Raw genomic sequence first — 16,766 nt, 5'->3', positions numbered from 1 at the left:
GGAAGCAGATACAATCGTGACTTCTAAGGGATGTCTTGACAAATACATGAACAGGATGGGAATATAGTCTTCGGAAGGGTAGGGGGTTTTAGTTCAGTCGGGCAGCATGGTCGGTGCAGGCTTGGAGGGCCGAAGGGCCTGTTCCGGTGCTGTAATTTTCTTTGTTCTTTTATTCCAATCCAACCAACTACCCTTTGTGATGAAAGGTCATCTTGACCTGAAATGTTAACTCTGTTTTTCTCCAAAGATGCTTCTTGACCTGCTGAGTGTTTCCAGCATTTTTTGTTTTTATTTCAATTGCCATCCCATCAGACTCTTCACCATCATCAGCAAGTAATGCAAGGTGTCGTTGACAGTTATACCAAGCTGCACTTATTCAGCAATAATCTGCCCACTGACGCTTCGTTTGGGCTCCTCCAAGGCCACTCAAACTCCTGACCTCATCACAGCCTTGGTCCAAATGTGGACAAAAGAGCTGAACTCCAGAGTTGAGGTGAGTGACTGTCCTTCACATCAAGACAGCATTTGACTGAGTGAGGCATCAAGGAGCCCTAGCAAAATTGGAAACAATGGGAATTGAGGGGAAAACTCTCCACTGGTTGGAGTCATAGCTAGCACAAAGGAAGATGGTTGTGGCTATTGGAAGCCAATCATCTCAGTTCAGGACATCACTGCAGGAGTTCCTCAGGGTAATGTCCTCGGCCCAAAGATCCTCGGCTGCTTCATCAAATACCTCCATCATAAGGTCTGAAGTGGGGATGTTTGCTGATGACTGCACAATGTTCAGCACCATTTGTGACTCCTCAGACACTGAAGCAGTCCATGTCCATCTGTAACAAGACCCAATGCCCAGGCTTGGGTTGATAAGTGGCAAGTAATGAACATTCCAAGAAGAGAGAATCCATATCCCCCCTTGACTTTCAACAGCATTGCCATTGCTGAATCCTCCCACTACCAATATCCTGGGAGGTTACTATTGATCAGAAACTGAACAAGACCAGCCATATAAATACTGTGGATGCAAGAGCAGGTCAGAGGCTGGTAAATCTGTGATGAGCAACTCACCCCAAGGCTCTCCAAACCTTGTCCATCATCTCCAAGCCAAAAGTCAGGAATGCAATGGAATCTTCTCCACTTGACTCTGACAACACTCAAGAAGCTAAATGCCATAAAGCACAAAGCTTTAACTGGCACCCCTTCCACAAATATTCACTCCCTCCCACTGACGCAAAATGGCCACATTGTGTAGCATCTACAAGATGCACTGCAGGAACTCACCAAAGCACCTTCCAAACCCACAACCTTTATCATCTAGGACAAGAGCAGCACATGCACAGGAACACCACAACTTGCAAATTCACCATCCTGACTTGGAAATATATCACTGTTCCTTCACTATCCCTGTGTGAAAATACTGGAGTTGCTTCCCTAACAGCACATTGGGTGCACCTGCACCACATGGACTGGAATGATTCAAGAAGTGGAGATGCCAGCGTTGGACTGGGGTAAGCACAGTAAGAAGTCTCACAACACCAGGTTAAAGTCCATCAGGTTTATTTGGTAGCACAAGCCACAAGCTTTCGGAGCGCTGCCCCTTCATCAGGTGAGTGGGAGTTCTGTTCACAAACAAGGCATATAAAGACACAAACTCAATTTACAAAATAATGGTTGGAATGCGAGTCTTTACAGGTAATCAAGTCTTAAAGGTATAGACAACGTGAGTGGAGAGTGTTGGACTGGGGTAAGCACAGTCTCCACTCTCCACTCACATTGTCTGTACCTTTAAGACTTGATTACTTGTAAAGACTCGCATCCCAACCATTATTTTGTAAATTGAGTTTGTGTCTTTATATGCCCTGTTTATGAACAGAACTCCCACTCACCTGATGAAGGGGCAGCGCTCCGAAAGCTAGTGGCTTGTGTTACCAAATAAACCTGTTGGACTTTAACTTGGTGTTGTGAGACTTCTTACCATGGTTCAAGAAGGCAGCTCACCACCATCTTCTCAATGGCGATAAATGGTGGCCTAGCCAGTGAGGTCCACATCGCATGAATGAATAAAAAAAAGTGGAATTGAGTCTATCATGATCTTAATAAAGGGCAGATCTGGCTTTTAAGTCCGGAATAATCTCCTGCTCTATTTTTAAGGGTCAAACTAAAATGATCCCAAATCCCTGCTGCCATCCAGCTACAACTGACCCCTCCCACTGCTCACTGAGGGCCACTGGAACAGCCTGTGGTCCCATTCCAACCGCAAACTCAGCAGTCCAGGAGATATCCAGGCTTAGTTCATGAGGGGGAAACTGACCAGCATCACCTGGCCTTGGGCCTCACTCTCTCCTACCGGCTGATCTCCCGGAGACTCCAGCCGGGATATCATAGAATAGACTCATACAGCACAGAAGAGGCCTTTCAGCCCATCGAGTCCACACCGACACATTAGAAACACCTGAATTCCCACCTAACCCCATCTCCCAGCACTTGGCCCATAGCCCTGAATGTTATGATGTGCCAAGTACTCATCCAGGTACTTCTGAAAGGAGGTGAAACAGCCCGCTTCTTTAACCCGAAGGGTCCAATGAAACAACTTGAGCTAGGCCTCTTACCTCGCACACTTCAATCTGCAGCTACCGCTGTCGCTAGGCTGGCACCGACTACATCCGGGCCGAGATCTCCACACGGACCGCTGGGAATTGTGGTTCTCATTCGGAGACTACATGTCCCAGCATGCGGCGCGGTGGCGGCGCACAGGCCGCCGGGAGTTGTAGTCCTCATGCATGGACTACTTGTCCCGGTATGCAGTTCGGCGACGCATGCGCCCTAGCGCGATGCGGCCTGTTTGAGTCTGAAGCCTGGGTGTTGAGTGTGTGAGAGGATGCTGCGGAGGAAGCCCACCCGGCTCGAACTGAAACTGGATGACATCGAGGAGTTTGAGAGTATGAAAAAGGAGCTGGAGGTGAGTGTCGGAGACGGGTTAGGCCCAGGCTTTATTCTGGCACCGCCTGTGGCACAGCCTGGAGTCAGCACACTGCAGCCTTGGAACATCCTGTGTTACCAAAACAGAGTCAGGGGGAATTGGGAATCACTCCAGAACTAGCAGAGTGAATGACAATTTGTGGGATTTTCACAGTAACTTCATTGCAGTGTTAATGTAAACCTACTTGTGACAATAATAAACAAACTAAAAACTGAACAATAGCGATAGACCAGGTGGAAAAAAACAGGCTTGGATATGATGGGCTGAATGGCCTGCTTGTGTGCTGGAGCACTCCGAAAACCTTTCCCCAAATCCTTTTTACATCCCTCCCTGTTTTTCAAAGGATGCAACCATTTTCCCCCCCTTCCTGAATTCTTGGCGTTCAGCTCTGGTTTGCATAGAAACTAGAAGGAGGAGTAGGCCATTTGGCTCTTCGAGCCTGCTCCACCATTCATATTGATCATAGCTGATCATCGCATTCAATATCGTGATCCCTCCTTCCTCCCATATCCCTTGATCCCTTTAGCCACAAGACCTATATCGAATTTCTTCTTGAAATCTGACAACGTTTTGGCCTCAATTACATTTTGTGGTAGTGAATTCCACACATGCTTTGGGTAAAGAAATTTCTCCTCGCCTCAGTTCTAAAATGTTTACCCCTTATCCTCAAACTATGACCCCCTAGTTCTGGACTCTGCCACCATTGGGAACATTCTTTCTGAATCTACTCTGTCTAACCCTGTTAAAATTTTAAGTGTTTATATGAGATCCTCTCATTCTTCTAAACTCCAGAGAATATAATCCTAACCGATTTAGTCTCTCCTCATATGACACATCTGCCATCCCAGTGATCAGCCTGGTAATCCTTCGTTGTATTCCCTTTATAGCAAGGACATCCTTCCTCAGATAAAGACAGCAAACTGCACACAATACTCCAGATGTGGCCTTATCAACGTCTTATACAATTGCAGCAAAACATCCCTATCTCTATACTTAAATCCTCTCGCTATGAAGGCCAACATACCATTTGTCGTCTTGTCTTCTTTACTGCCTGTTGTACCTACGCTCTTACCTTCAGCGACTGATGCACCAGAACCCCAAGGTCTCGTTGAGTATCTACCTCTCTCAATTTACACCCATTCAAGTAATAATCTGTCTTCCTATTATTGCTACCAAAGTGGATAACCTTACATTTATCCACATTATACTGCATCTGCCATGCAGATGCCCACACACTCAGCCTGTGTGGGCTGAAGCATCTCTGCCTCCTCCTCACAGCTCACCCTCCCACCCAACTTTGGTTTAAAAAGCACTTTGAGAGGGTTTGCTATGTCATAGCGTTATACAGTACAGAATAGGCCCTTTGACCCATAGAGACTACACCAACAAAACTACACTGAATCTACACTAATCCCACTTTCCAGCACTTAGCTCACAGCCTTGAATGTTATGACATTTCAAGTGCTCGTCTACATACTTTTTAAAGATTATGATGTTTCCCGCCTCTACCTCACTTTCAGGCGGTGCATTCCAGACTCCCAAACCTTTTCCTCAAATCCCCTCCTGCCCTTCAGCTTAAAATTATACCCCCTTGTTATTGACCCTTCAACTAAGGGAAGCAGCTGCTTCCCATCTTGTCCATATCCTTCATAATCTTAAACAGCACAATGGCACAGTGGTTAGCACTGCTGCCTCACAGCTCCAGTGACCCAGGTCCAATTCCGGCCTCGGGTCACTGTCTGTGTGGAGTTTGCACTTTTTCCCAGTGTCTGCGTGCGTTTCCTCTCTCAGTCCAACGATGTGCGGGTTAAGTTGATTGGCCCTAGTGTCAGGGTATTAACAGGGCAAATGTGTGGGGTTACAGGAATAGGGCCTGGGTGGGATTGTGGTCAGTACGGACTTGAAAGGCTGAATGGCCTTCTTCTGAACTGTAGGGATCCTATGACCTGAATAAGTTTCCCTTCGACCTTCTCAGCTCTAAAGAAAACAACCTGAGTCTATCCAGCCTCTCTTCATTGCTGAAATACTGCATCCCAGGCAACATCCTGGTGAATCTCCTCAGCACCCTCTCCAGTGCAATCACATCCTTCCTATAGTGAGGCAACCAGAACTGCACACACTACTCCAGCTGTGGCCTAACAAAAGTTGCAACATAACCTCCCTGCTCTTTTAATATATGCCACGGCTGATAAAGGCAAGTCTCCCGTATGGCTTCATAACTACCCTCTTAACCTGTCCTTCCACCTTCAGGGATCTGTGAACAAGCCCCTCAAGATCCCTATGTTCCTCTAAGCTTGCTAGTGTCCTGCCATTTATTGAGTACTGCCTTGTCTTGTTACTCCTTCTGAAGTGCATCACTTCGCACTTTTCAGGTTAGGTTACATCTGCCTATCTGATCAACCCGTCTATCTTCCTGCAACCTAAGACTTTCTTCCTCACTGTTAACCACCCTGCCAATCTACGTGTCATTCGTAAACTTACTTATCATCCCCCCAACATTCTCATCCATATCGTTTATATATATATCACAAACAATAAGGGACCTAGTGGTAGGCCACTGAACACTGGCCTCCAGTCACACATAGCCTTCCATTATGACCCTCTGTCTTTTCCCACCAATGATGTGGAGATGCTGGTGTTGGACTGGGGTAAACACAGTAAGAAGTCTCACAACACCAGGTTAAAGTCCAACAGGTTTATTTGGTAGCAAAAGCCACTAGCTTTCGGAGCGCTGTCCCTTCATCAGGTAAGTGGGAGTTCTGTTCACAAACAGGGCATATAAAGAGACAAACTCAATTTACAAAATAATGATTGGAATGCGAGTCTTTACAGGTAATCAAGTCTTAAAGGTACAGACAATGTGAGTGGAGAGAGCGTTAAGCACAGGTTAAAGAGATGTGTATTGTCTCCAGACAGGACATTTAGTGAGATTTTGCAAGCCCAGGCAAGTCGTGGGGGTTACAGATAATGTGACATGAACCCAAGATCCCGGTTGAGGCCATCCTCATGTGTGTGGAACTTGGCTACCAGGAACTTGGCTACTGATAGCCAAGTTCCGCACACATGAGGACGGCCTCAACCGGGATCTTGGGTTCATGTCACACTATCTGTAATTCCCACAACTTGTCTGGACCTGCAAAATCTCACTAACTGTCCTGTCTGGAGACAATACACATCTCTTTAACCTGTGCTTAACGCTCTCTCCATTCACATTGTCTGTATCTTTAAGACTTGATTACCTGTAAAGACTTGCATTCCAATCATTATTTTGTAAATTGAGTTTGTGTCTTTATGTGCCCTGTTTGTGAACAGAACTCCCACTTACCTGACGAAGGGGCAGCGCTCCGAAAGCTAGTGGCTTTTGCTACCAAATAAACCTGTCGGACTTTAACCTGGTGTTGTGAGACTTCTTACTGTGTTTTCCCACCAAGCCAGTTTTGGATCCAAATTGCCAAGTTACCCTGGATCCGAAGTGCGTTTACCTTCTTTATCAGTCTCCCATGTGGGACCTTGTCAAAGGCTTTGCTGAAATCCATATAAATTACATTGACTGCACCACCCTCATCAACACACCTAATCACCTCCTCTCAAAATTCAATCAAATTTGTTAGGCATGACCCCCCTCTGACAAAGCCATGTTGACTATCCCTGATCAAACCTTGCCCCTCCAAGTGGAGATTAAATCAGTACTTTCCCTAGCACTGGTGTGAGACTCACTGGTCTGTAATTCCCTGATTTATCTCTACCACCCTTCTTGAAAAGTGGAACTACATCAGTTATGCTCCACGGCACAGTGGTTAGCACTGCTGCCTTCTCGCGCCATGGGCCCATTAGAATCTAAGAACTAGGAGCAGGAGTAGGCCATCTGGCCCCGCGAGCCTGCTCCGCCATTCAATAAGATCATGGCTGATCTTTTCGTGGACTCAGCTCCACTTACCCACCCGCTCACCATAACCCTTAATTCCTTTACTGTTCAAAAATCTATCTATCCTTGCCTTAAAAACATTCAATGAGGTAGCCTCAATTGCTTCACTGGGCAGGGAATTCCACAGATTCACAACCCTTTGTGTGAAGAAGTTCCTCCTCAACTCAGTCCTAAATCTGCTCCCCCTTATTTTGAGGCTATGCCCCCTAGTTCTACTTTCACCCGCCAGTGGAAACCACTTCCCTGCTTCTATCTTATCTATTCATAGTCTTATATGTTTCTATAAGATCTCCTGTCATTCTTCTGAATTCCAATGAGTATAGCCCCAGTCTACTCAGTCTCTCCTCATAATCCAACCTTCTCAACTCCAGAATCAACCTAGTAAATTTCCTCTGCACCCCCTCCAGTGCTAGTATATCCTTTCTCAAGTAAGGAGACCAAAACTGTACACAGTACTCCAGATGTGGCCTCACCAGCACCTTATACAGCTGCCAACATAACCTTGCTGTTTTTAAACTCCATCCCTCTAGCAATGAAAGACAAAATTCCATTTGCCTTCTTAATTACCGGCTGCACTTGCAAACCAACTCCTTGTGGTTCTTGTACAAGGATATCCAGGACACCCGGGTTTGATTCCGGCCTTGGGTGACTGTGTGGAGTTTGTACATTTTCCCCGGTCTGCATGGGTTTCCTCTGGGTGCTCCTGTTTCCTCCCACAGTCCAAAAATGTGCAGGTTAGGCGGATTGGACATGCTAAATTGCCCCTTAGTGTCCAAAGTTGTGTTGGTGAGGTGGATTAGCCATGGTAAATGCGCAGGGTTACGAGGATACGGTGACGGAGAGGGCCTGGGTGGGATCTCTTTCTGAGAGTTGGTGCAGACTCGAAGGGGCCGAATGGCTTCCTTCTGCACTGTAGGGATTCTATGGTTCCTCCAATACTCTGGCACCTCCCTGTGGCCAGAGAGCAATTATAAGTTTAGGACAGAGCCCCTGTAATTTCCTCCCAATTCCATTTGGAAGTCCATAGAAACAGCATCCAAAGCTATTCCCCTATCCACTACTTTAGTCACCTCTTCAAATAATTCAGTCAGGTTCATCAGGCATCACCTACCCTTTACAAATCCATGCTGGCTCTTTCTGGTCAGCTGATGTTCAATCGCTTTATAATTAATTATCGACTTTGGTTATTTCGTAACGTGTTAAGCTAACTGGTCTATAATTATTTTTGACTTCCTACTGATCTTCAGTTGTACCCATTGAAAGATTTACTCAGTTTAGTAATAAAAATACAAAATGTTGGAAACGCTCAGGTCAGGTAGCAGCTGTGACCTCCTGCTGAATATGACGAAACAGAAATTTAGAATTGTTGCTGGTTTAATTTCTCCCTTTCAAACAGTGTGTTGGAAACAACCTTAACAACAGCTTGCATTTATAAAGTGTTTTTAATGCAGTAAAATGTCCCAAGGTACTTCCGGAAAGCATTCTAAAACAAAATGTGACACCAAACTACACACAAGGAGATAGTGGGGCAGAATACTAAAAGCTTGGTCAAAGAGAGAGGTTTGAAATGGTATCTTAAAGAAGGAAAGTGAGATAGAGTGGCAGAGAGGTTTAGGGAGGGAATTCCAAAGCTTAAGGCCCAAGCAGCTGATGGCACTGCCACCAGTGGTGGAAGGATTAAAATCCAGCATGCTCAAGAGGCTGGAATTAGAGGAGCACAGATATTAAGGCTGGAGAAGGTTACAAATAAAGAGAGGTCCAAGCCACAGCAGAATTTGAGAACAACAATGAAGATGATATAATCGAGCTTTTGTTTTAACCGGTTGTCAATGCGGGTCAACAAGTGCAGGAGTGTTGGGTGAAAGGAATTTGGCATGCGTTGGGGACGCAGGCAGCTGATGTTTCAATGATGTCAAGCTTATGCTGCTTGGATTGTTGGAGATTAGCCAGGAGTGCATTAGAATAGACAACTCTGTAGGTAACAGAAGCATTGATGAGGGTTTCAGCAGCAAGAGCTGAGGCAGGAGCAGAATCAGACGATGCAAGGGAGATACAGATAGACATTGTTAGTGACGGCGCAGATATGTAGTTGAAGGTTCATTCCTGGCTTAAATATCACACCAAGGTTGCAAACAGCCTTGTTCAGCCAAAAACACTTACCGGTGAGAGGGATGGAATCAATGGCAATGGAGCAGCAGAGACTATAAACAATGTCTCCAGTCTTCCCAACATTTAGTTGGAAGTAATTTCTGCTCATGCAGTATTGGATGTCAGATAAGGAATGTGTAAATAGAAGGGTTGAGAGAGGCACGCTGAGGTAGAGCTGGATGTCATATATGCAAAAAATTAACACTATTAGTTGGGAATGATTTTGCCAAGGGGCAGCATGTAGATGAGAAACAGGAGGGGGGCCAAGGATAAATCCTTGCACAAGACCAGGGGCAACTATGGGAATGGAAATCCAATTATGGTGATTTTCCAGCTATGATTAGATAAAAAATGGAACCAGAAGAGTTCAATTCCATCCAGCTGATGGCATTGGAGGAGACACATTCTCCTCGTGTCTGCGTACATTCTCCTCGTGTCTGCGTGGGTTTCCTCCGGGTGCTCCGGTTTCCTCCCACAGTCCAAAGATGTGCGGGTTAGGTTGATTGGCCAGGTTAAAAAAAATTGCCCCTTAGAGTCCTGGGATATGTAGGTTAGAGGGATTAGCGGGTAAAATGTGTGGGGGTGGGGCCTGGGTGGGATTGTGGTCGGTGCAGACTCGATGGGCCGAATGGCCTCCTTCTGCACTGTAGGGTTTCTATGTTTCTATGTCAGCTGTGTCAAAGGCTGCAGACAGGGTGAGAAGGGCAAGGATGAATAGTTCGTTTTTGTCATAGTCTCATGACAATTGAGTCCTTTTGGTGTTGATTGGAAGGATTCAAACAGTTTCAGGAAAGATGGGGAGTCAACAACACTTGTCATGGAAAGGAAGAGGAAAGACGGGTTGGAGATGGGGCATAGTTTGCAAGAATATGGGCTTAGAAGGGTTATGACGGCAGATTTGAAAGAGCAAGGGACAAAACCTGAGACCAGAACTGTTAACAATGTCAGTTAACATGGCAGCTATGAAGGGAGGTTCGTGGTAAGTAGCTCCATAGAAACTAGGAGGACTAGGGTGCCATTTGGCCCTTAAAGTGTGCTCACCATTCAATATGATCATGGCTGATCCTTGATCTCAATGCCATATTCCAGCTTTCTCCTTATACCCCTTGATGCCCTAAAAATCTAAAAAATTATAGACCTCTTTCTTGAATACATCGAGTGACTTGGCCTCCATAGCCGCCTTTGGTAGAGAATTCCACAGGTTTACTATCCTTTGAGTGAATAAATCTTTCCTCATTTCAGTCCTAAATGGTCTACCCCCTATTCTGAAACTGTGTCCCTGGTTCTAGATTCTCCATGATGTGGAGATGCCGCCGTTGGACTGGGGGTAAACACAGTAAGAAGTCTCACACCACCAGGTTAAAGTCCAACAGGTTTATTTGGTAGCACAAGCCACTAGCTTTCGGAGCACTGCCCCTTCATCAGGTGAGTGGGAGTTCTGTTCACAAATAGGGCATATAAAGACACAAACTCAATTTACAAAATAATGGTTGGAATGCGAGTCTTTACAGGTAATCAAGTCTTAAAGGTACAGACAATGTGAGTGGAGAGAGCGTTAAGCACAGGTTAAAGAGATGTGTGTTGTCTCCAGCCAGGACAGTTAGTGAGATTTTGCAAGCTCAGGCAAGTCGTGGGGGTTACAGATAGTGTGACATGAACCCAAGATTGAACCCACGGTTGAGGCCGTACTCATGTGTGCGGAACTTGGCTATCAGTCTCTGCTCAGCGACTGCGTTGTTGTGTGTTGTGAAGGCCGCCTTGGAGAACACTTACCTGAAGATCAGAGGCCGAATGCCTGTGACCGCTGAAGTGTTCCCCAACAGGAAGAGAACACTCTTGCCTGGTGATTGTCGAGCGGTGTTCATTCATCCGTTGTCGTAGCGTCTGCATGGTCCATGTACCATGCTTCGGGACATCCTTTCCTGCAGCGTATCAGGTAGACAACGTTGGCCGAGTTGCAAGTGTATGTACCGTGTACCTGGTGGATGGTGTTCTCATGTGAGATGATGGCATCCATGTCGATGATCCGGCACGTCTTGCAGCAGTTGCTGTGGCAGGGTTGTGTGGTGTCGTGGTCACTGTTCACCTGAAGGCTGGGTAGTTTGCTGCGGACAATGGTCTGTTTGAGGTTTTGCGGTTGTTTGAAGGCAAGAAGTGGGGGTGTGGGGATGGCCTTGGCGAGATGTTCGTCTTCATCAATGACATGTTGAAGGCTTCGGAGAAGATGTCGTAGCTTCTCCACTCCAGAGCGGAGAAGCTACGACATCTTCTCCAGAGCCTTCAACATGCCATTGATGAAGACGAACATCTCGCCAAGGCCATCCCCATACCTTGTCTGTACCTTTAAGATTTGATTACCTGTAAAGACTTGCGTTCCAACCATTATTTTATAAATTGAGTTTGTGTCTTTATATGCCCCGTTTGTGAACAGAACTCCCACTCGCCTGATGAAGGGGCAGCGCTCCGAAAGCTAGTGGCTTGTGCTACCAAATAAACCTGTTGGACTTTAACCTGGTGTTGTGAGACTTCTTACTGTCTAGATTCTCCAACCAAGGAAACAGCCTCCTTGCAGAAAGGCAGTACATTCCTTGCGAGTGTTCGAGACAATTCTCAACAACATGTCCGAGAAGCAACAAGGGAGAATGCCACATTAGAGTTAATAAATGAGCCAGGTTTTATTAACAGCCTGTTAATGTGCATGAACATTTATCCAAGATGGATCACAATACTTTCCCCTTCCATTGGCCAGGATTTGGAGAGAGTGGAAGGTGAGTCTCATGGACAAGGTGAGTTTGGAGAGGGCATGAGGGGAGAAAGGAGAGAAACTAAAGTTTAACGTTTATTTATTAGTGTCACAAGTAGGTTTACATTAACGTTGCAATGAATTTACTGTGAAAAGAGAAGGAAACAAATCCTGGCCAATGGAAGGGGAAAGTATTGTGATCCATCTTGGATAAATGTTCATGCACATTAACAGGCTGTTAATAAAACCTGGCTCATTTATTAACTCTAATGTGGCATTCTCCCTTGTTGCTTCTCGGACATGTTGTTGAGAATTGTCTCGAACACTCGCAAGGAATGTACTGCCTTTCTGACATGAGCTTCCGTTTTCCGTACGGTCTTATGGTTTACCCCAAACTGTTGGAAGCTAAATTCTCCCATTAAAAACACTCAGCTTTTTCTATGTGCTTGTTGAATCTCTGCATTTAAACATCTGTCACTGCACAGCTCCTACTTGGGGGAGGGAGAGGAGACACACACACATACACACACACATACACACACCCAACTACAGTTTTAAATCCTTTTCTATTTCTCAATTCTACCCATAAAGTGTCCACTGTCCACATTCCACACATTATATCATCTCTTAATATAGAAGTTATTAAATCCTTAATCACTAGGGGTATTCCTTCCCTGTCCTTCCCGTAAACCTTATAACTCTGTATATGTAGTTCCCAGTCCTGACTGTCTTACAGCCACCACATACTGGCCACCATGTTATACCTTCCTAAGTCAAATTTGCATCTGCAACTCATTCAGCTTGTTCCTTATCCTCTGTATTTGTAAACAGCGTTTATTTGCATCACAAACCCTAACCTGTCCTTCCTCTCTGATGTTTGTTTTGCACACATTTCTTCTTTATCTATCCTGGTTTACTTAATTTACACCCTTTAGTTTTTCCTTTTAACTGTAGCATCTAAAGAGCAATTTCTGACACTCTCTTTTTGGTTTCATTTTGAACGATTATTCACACTATTGTTCACGATGACACAGTGGTTAGCACTGCTGCCTCACAGTGCCAGGGACCCGGGTTTAATTCCGGTCTTGGGTCACTGTCTGTGTGGAGTCTGCACATTACCCCCGTGGCTGTGTGGGTTTCCTCCGGGCGCTCCGGTTTCTTCCCGCAGTCCAAAGATGTGCGGATTAGGTTGATTGGCCATGGTAAATTGCCCCTCAGTGTCGGGGATTAGCAGGGTAAATACGTGGGGTTAAGGGGATGGGGCCTAGGTGAGATTGTTGTCGGTGCAGGCTTGATAGGCCGAATGGCCTCCTCCTGCACTGTAGGAATTTTATGGGTGGAATTTTCCTGTTCCGCTCACCATGGGAATCGTAGCACGTTGGGGGTGGACCATGCAAAGGTCCATTGACCTCAGGTGGGAATTTCCGGCCTTGAGGCGAGCAGGGCTGGAAAATCCGCTCAATGATTCACTATCTTTTCCACCTGAACCCTCCTCCCCAGCATTTACTAGTTTTGAAGTCTTTGCGACTGCCTTATTTATCTTTTCCACAAGACTCTTTACTCAGCTCGATTCAAGTGGAGCCTAACCCAACCGCACAGCTCCTTCCTCTCCCAGGACTGGTGCCAGCGCCCCATGAAATGGAGCCCCTCTTTCCAACACTAATCCTTTAGCCATATGTTCACCTCCCTATTCTGCTCATGGCTCGAGTAATATTCTAGAGATTATAACCTTTGATGTACTGTTTTAGCTCCTTGTTCCTGATATTCCCTGAACCAAACTTTATCCTTTTCTTTCCTACATTATTGGTCGCAATGTGGACCACAACAACTGGATCCTCCCCTCCTTTTCCAATATCCTTTCAAACTAGTTTGAGGTTTCTCACCTTGGCACTAGATAAGCAATATATATAGGATCCACAATCCTGTTTACGCAGGAGGCTTCCCGTAGCTTTAATTATTGAACTCCCTACAACTACTTTACACTTCCCCTCCTGGGCGGCATGGTGGCACAGTGGTTGGCACTGCTGCCTCACAGCACCGGAGACCCGGCTTGGGTCACTGTCTGTGTGAAATCTACATGTTCTCCCTGTGTCTGCGTGGGTTTCCTCCGGGTGTTCCAGTTTCCTTCCACAGTCTGAAAGACGTGCTGGTTAGATGCATTGACCCGAACAGGTGCCGGAGTGCGGTGACTAGGGGAATTTCACAGTAACTTCATTGCAGTGTTAATGTAAGCCTTACTTGTGACTAATAAATAGACTTTACTTTACTTCTCATGAGGATGTTCAGGCTCATTGGAGCTTTTAACAGTTTCTATCCCAGTCCTGGACTTTGGCTGGTTTTCTGGTTTGTTGTCCCTCTGACTCCAAGTTAAGCAATGTCTCTAGTTTCTGCTGGAAGTGTTCAAAGCCCAGAACCTGAATTTTGGAAGAGTTGCTAAATTTTTATTGTGGTCTGGTGTGTCTGCAGAATCGGAAGAAGCAGCAGCGAGAGGAAGGGGTAATGGTGAGCTCCAGTGACGTGGATGGTGCAAATGGAGCACGAGATGATGCTAAAGTCCGAGAGAAGATAAACGAGCGAATTGGTTACCGACCTAATCCTCACATCAACAAACCCTTCTCTCTGTTTGGAAACCTCCACTGATGGCAAGGAGACAGACAGACAGACACACACAAACACAAACACACAGAGTGTACAGGTTCAACAGGCTTCAGAACCAGTACCTAAGGATTTTGAGAATTGCTAATTCAAGGACCTGGAGTCGTCAATGTTCTGGGGCAATTTAGTGCACTGCTCACTCTTCTGCTGAGGGCAGTTCCAAATGTATGATACAATGGTGTGAAAATCACTAACCCAGCCAGGAACTCTGTAAATATTTCCACAAAGTGTCTTATAAAGAGCTAACGAACTGAAGGTTGGATTTTTAGAAATGGCATGTATTGTGGACTCCAATTGATTCTCACACAACGCTGGGCGGGGGAGTGGGTGGGCGTGGGCGGGGGAGTGGGTGGGCGTGGGCGGGGGAGTGGGTGGGTGGGAGGGGGCGGGGGAGTGGGTGGGTGGGAGGGGGCGGGGGAGTGGGTGGGTGGGAGGGGGCGGGGGAGTGGGTGGGTGGGAGGGGGCGGGGGAGTGGGTGGGTGGGAGGGGGCGGGGGAGTGGGTGGGAGGGGGAGTGGGTGGGTGGGAGGGGGCGGGGGAGTGGGTGGGAGGGGGAGTGGGTGGGTGGGAGGGGGCGGGGGAGTGGGTGGGAGGGGGCGGGGGAGAGGAAAAAGGGGAGGGAAAGGGGGGAAAACACAGGCTAAGAATTAGTTTAAAGTTTATTAGTGTCACAAGTAGGCTTACATCAACACTGCAATTAAGTTACTGTGAAAATTCCCTAGTCACCACACTCCGGTGCCTGTTCGGATACACTGAGGGAGAATTTAGCATAGCCAATGCACCTACCAGCACATCTTTGGACTGTGGGAGGAAACCCATACAGACATAGGGAGAACATGCAGACTCCCCACAGACAGTGACCCAAACCGTGAATCGAACCTGGTCCCTGGCGCTGTGAGGGAATAGTGCTAACCACTGTGCCACCGTCGAGCTAGGCTACTCGGGAACGAAATCAGAAAGCACTTAGCGTTGCTTAATTGTGTACATAGTTGGGCCATGGATGGAACCAGCTTGATTGGGCTTTCTCTATCCTTTTTGTATGTCTATTACATTCCATTGGTAGAGGCTAGTTATAGCATTTCTAGCAATGTTTATGACCTGATTGTATTGATATAAATTTCATGAGTCAGTATAGTTTCAGAATTATGAACCAGTTGACATGGATGTGAGTGACACTGAAGGAGCTGGAGTTAGGACTCATTTTGAATCTTCAGCTATCTGACCACCTTCTCATTGATCCCACTAATTGTACAAGTGGCTTATTAAGTCACTTCAGAAGGTACCAGTGAGCCTCCGGCAGCAGCTGGCAATGGTGTCAGGGGCGCACTGAGCAGGGTTACTGGTTGTGCCTTCCTGCAGGGAACCAGGGAACAGTGTGTTTGGCAAACTTATGAGCAGAGCCAGATTTCATGAGGTGAGGGAGAAAGCAGCAAGGATAACCCCAGGACTTGAATTGTAGTGTGGTGACAGACAAGGCCGTGGGTAGGGCAGTTTGAAGGCATGGACGGTGGCTAAAGAGTCAGGAAGGGGAATTGGAGACCGAGTCAGAGCCACTGGTAGCACCTCAAGTCTGAGAAACCTTGTGGAGAGCAGAGTAGTAGAAAGGATCTGGTGCGTCAGCCGTGAATAGTTAGTGCTTTCCCATGAGACTTTAAGTCCTGGTGGGCATTTACAAACCATATTAAATTGAAACTCATTGTTTAGACAGGAGTAGGGAATTATTTGGTTTTTTTTAAAGTCCATGGCAAGAGAGTTCGAAGCTGTGGTTTGCTCTTCTTGCTCCATGTGGGAGGCCTGGCACATTTCCAGTGCCCGGGGCCAGCATGTGTGCAAAGCTGCAGCTCCTGGAAGCTCACGTTTCAGAACTGGAACGGCGGCTGGGGACACTGGTGATATAAACAGGGCCTAGTTTTAAGGCTGATAAAATTGGATATCTTAAATTAAAGAATTGGGCATTTTGAAATCAAACACAGTCACACCTCAGGCAGGCCAATTGTACAATACACAAATGTGTCTGGGCCTGACCCATCAACCACCCATCAAAGGTCGTTACACTCTACTTCAGACTTAGCAGGAGATCATGGCACCTCATTGAAATGCATCGGTCTATTGTTAGAAGCCCAGATCGGGCCAGACTTTCTGTCACCAAGAGATCCTGTAGAAAGCTTACCTGATAACAAGTTCAACAACATGGAGATGGACACCTGGGGGGCGGACCCTGGTGTCCTGTCAGGCAGACATCAAGAAACCTGGGGGGGCGGACCCTGGTGTCCTGTCAGGCAGACATCAAGTCACCGGGGGGGGCGGACCCTGGTGTCC

At 46.6% G+C, this 16,766-nt stretch overlaps 2 protein-coding genes across 5 annotated transcripts in view; one reads left to right on the top strand and one right to left on the bottom strand.

Annotated features, from left to right (window-relative positions):
* Positions 1-2,671, bottom strand: part of prpf4 (pre-mRNA splicing tri-snRNP complex factor PRPF4) — a 53,676-nt gene extending 51,005 nt beyond the window's left edge. For all 4 annotated transcript variants that reach the window (XR_013499355.1, XR_013499354.1, XR_013499356.1 and 1 more), the window contains exon 1: positions 2,607-2,671. The gene's annotated coding sequence lies outside the window, so the exon portion shown is untranslated. The remainder of the gene's footprint in view (positions 1-2,606) is intronic.
* Positions 2,672-2,801: 130 nt separating this feature from the next.
* Positions 2,802-14,723, top strand: cdc26 (cell division cycle 26 homolog). The gene is made up of 2 exons (XM_078227611.1): positions 2,802-2,956; positions 14,260-14,723. Exons 1-2 carry the CDS (start codon positions 2,876-2,878, stop codon positions 14,431-14,433), a joined length of 255 nt encoding a protein of 84 aa, XP_078083737.1. The 5' UTR covers positions 2,802-2,875; the 3' UTR covers positions 14,434-14,723.
* The last annotated feature ends 2,043 nt before the right edge of the window (positions 14,724-16,766 follow it).

The sequence above is a fragment of the Mustelus asterias genome, chromosome 13 (genome assembly GCF_964213995.1).
Source record: "Mustelus asterias chromosome 13, sMusAst1.hap1.1, whole genome shotgun sequence".
Lineage (NCBI taxonomy): Eukaryota > Metazoa > Chordata > Chondrichthyes > Carcharhiniformes > Triakidae > Mustelus > Mustelus asterias.
This window is presented reverse-complemented; position numbering and strand designations above follow the sequence as displayed.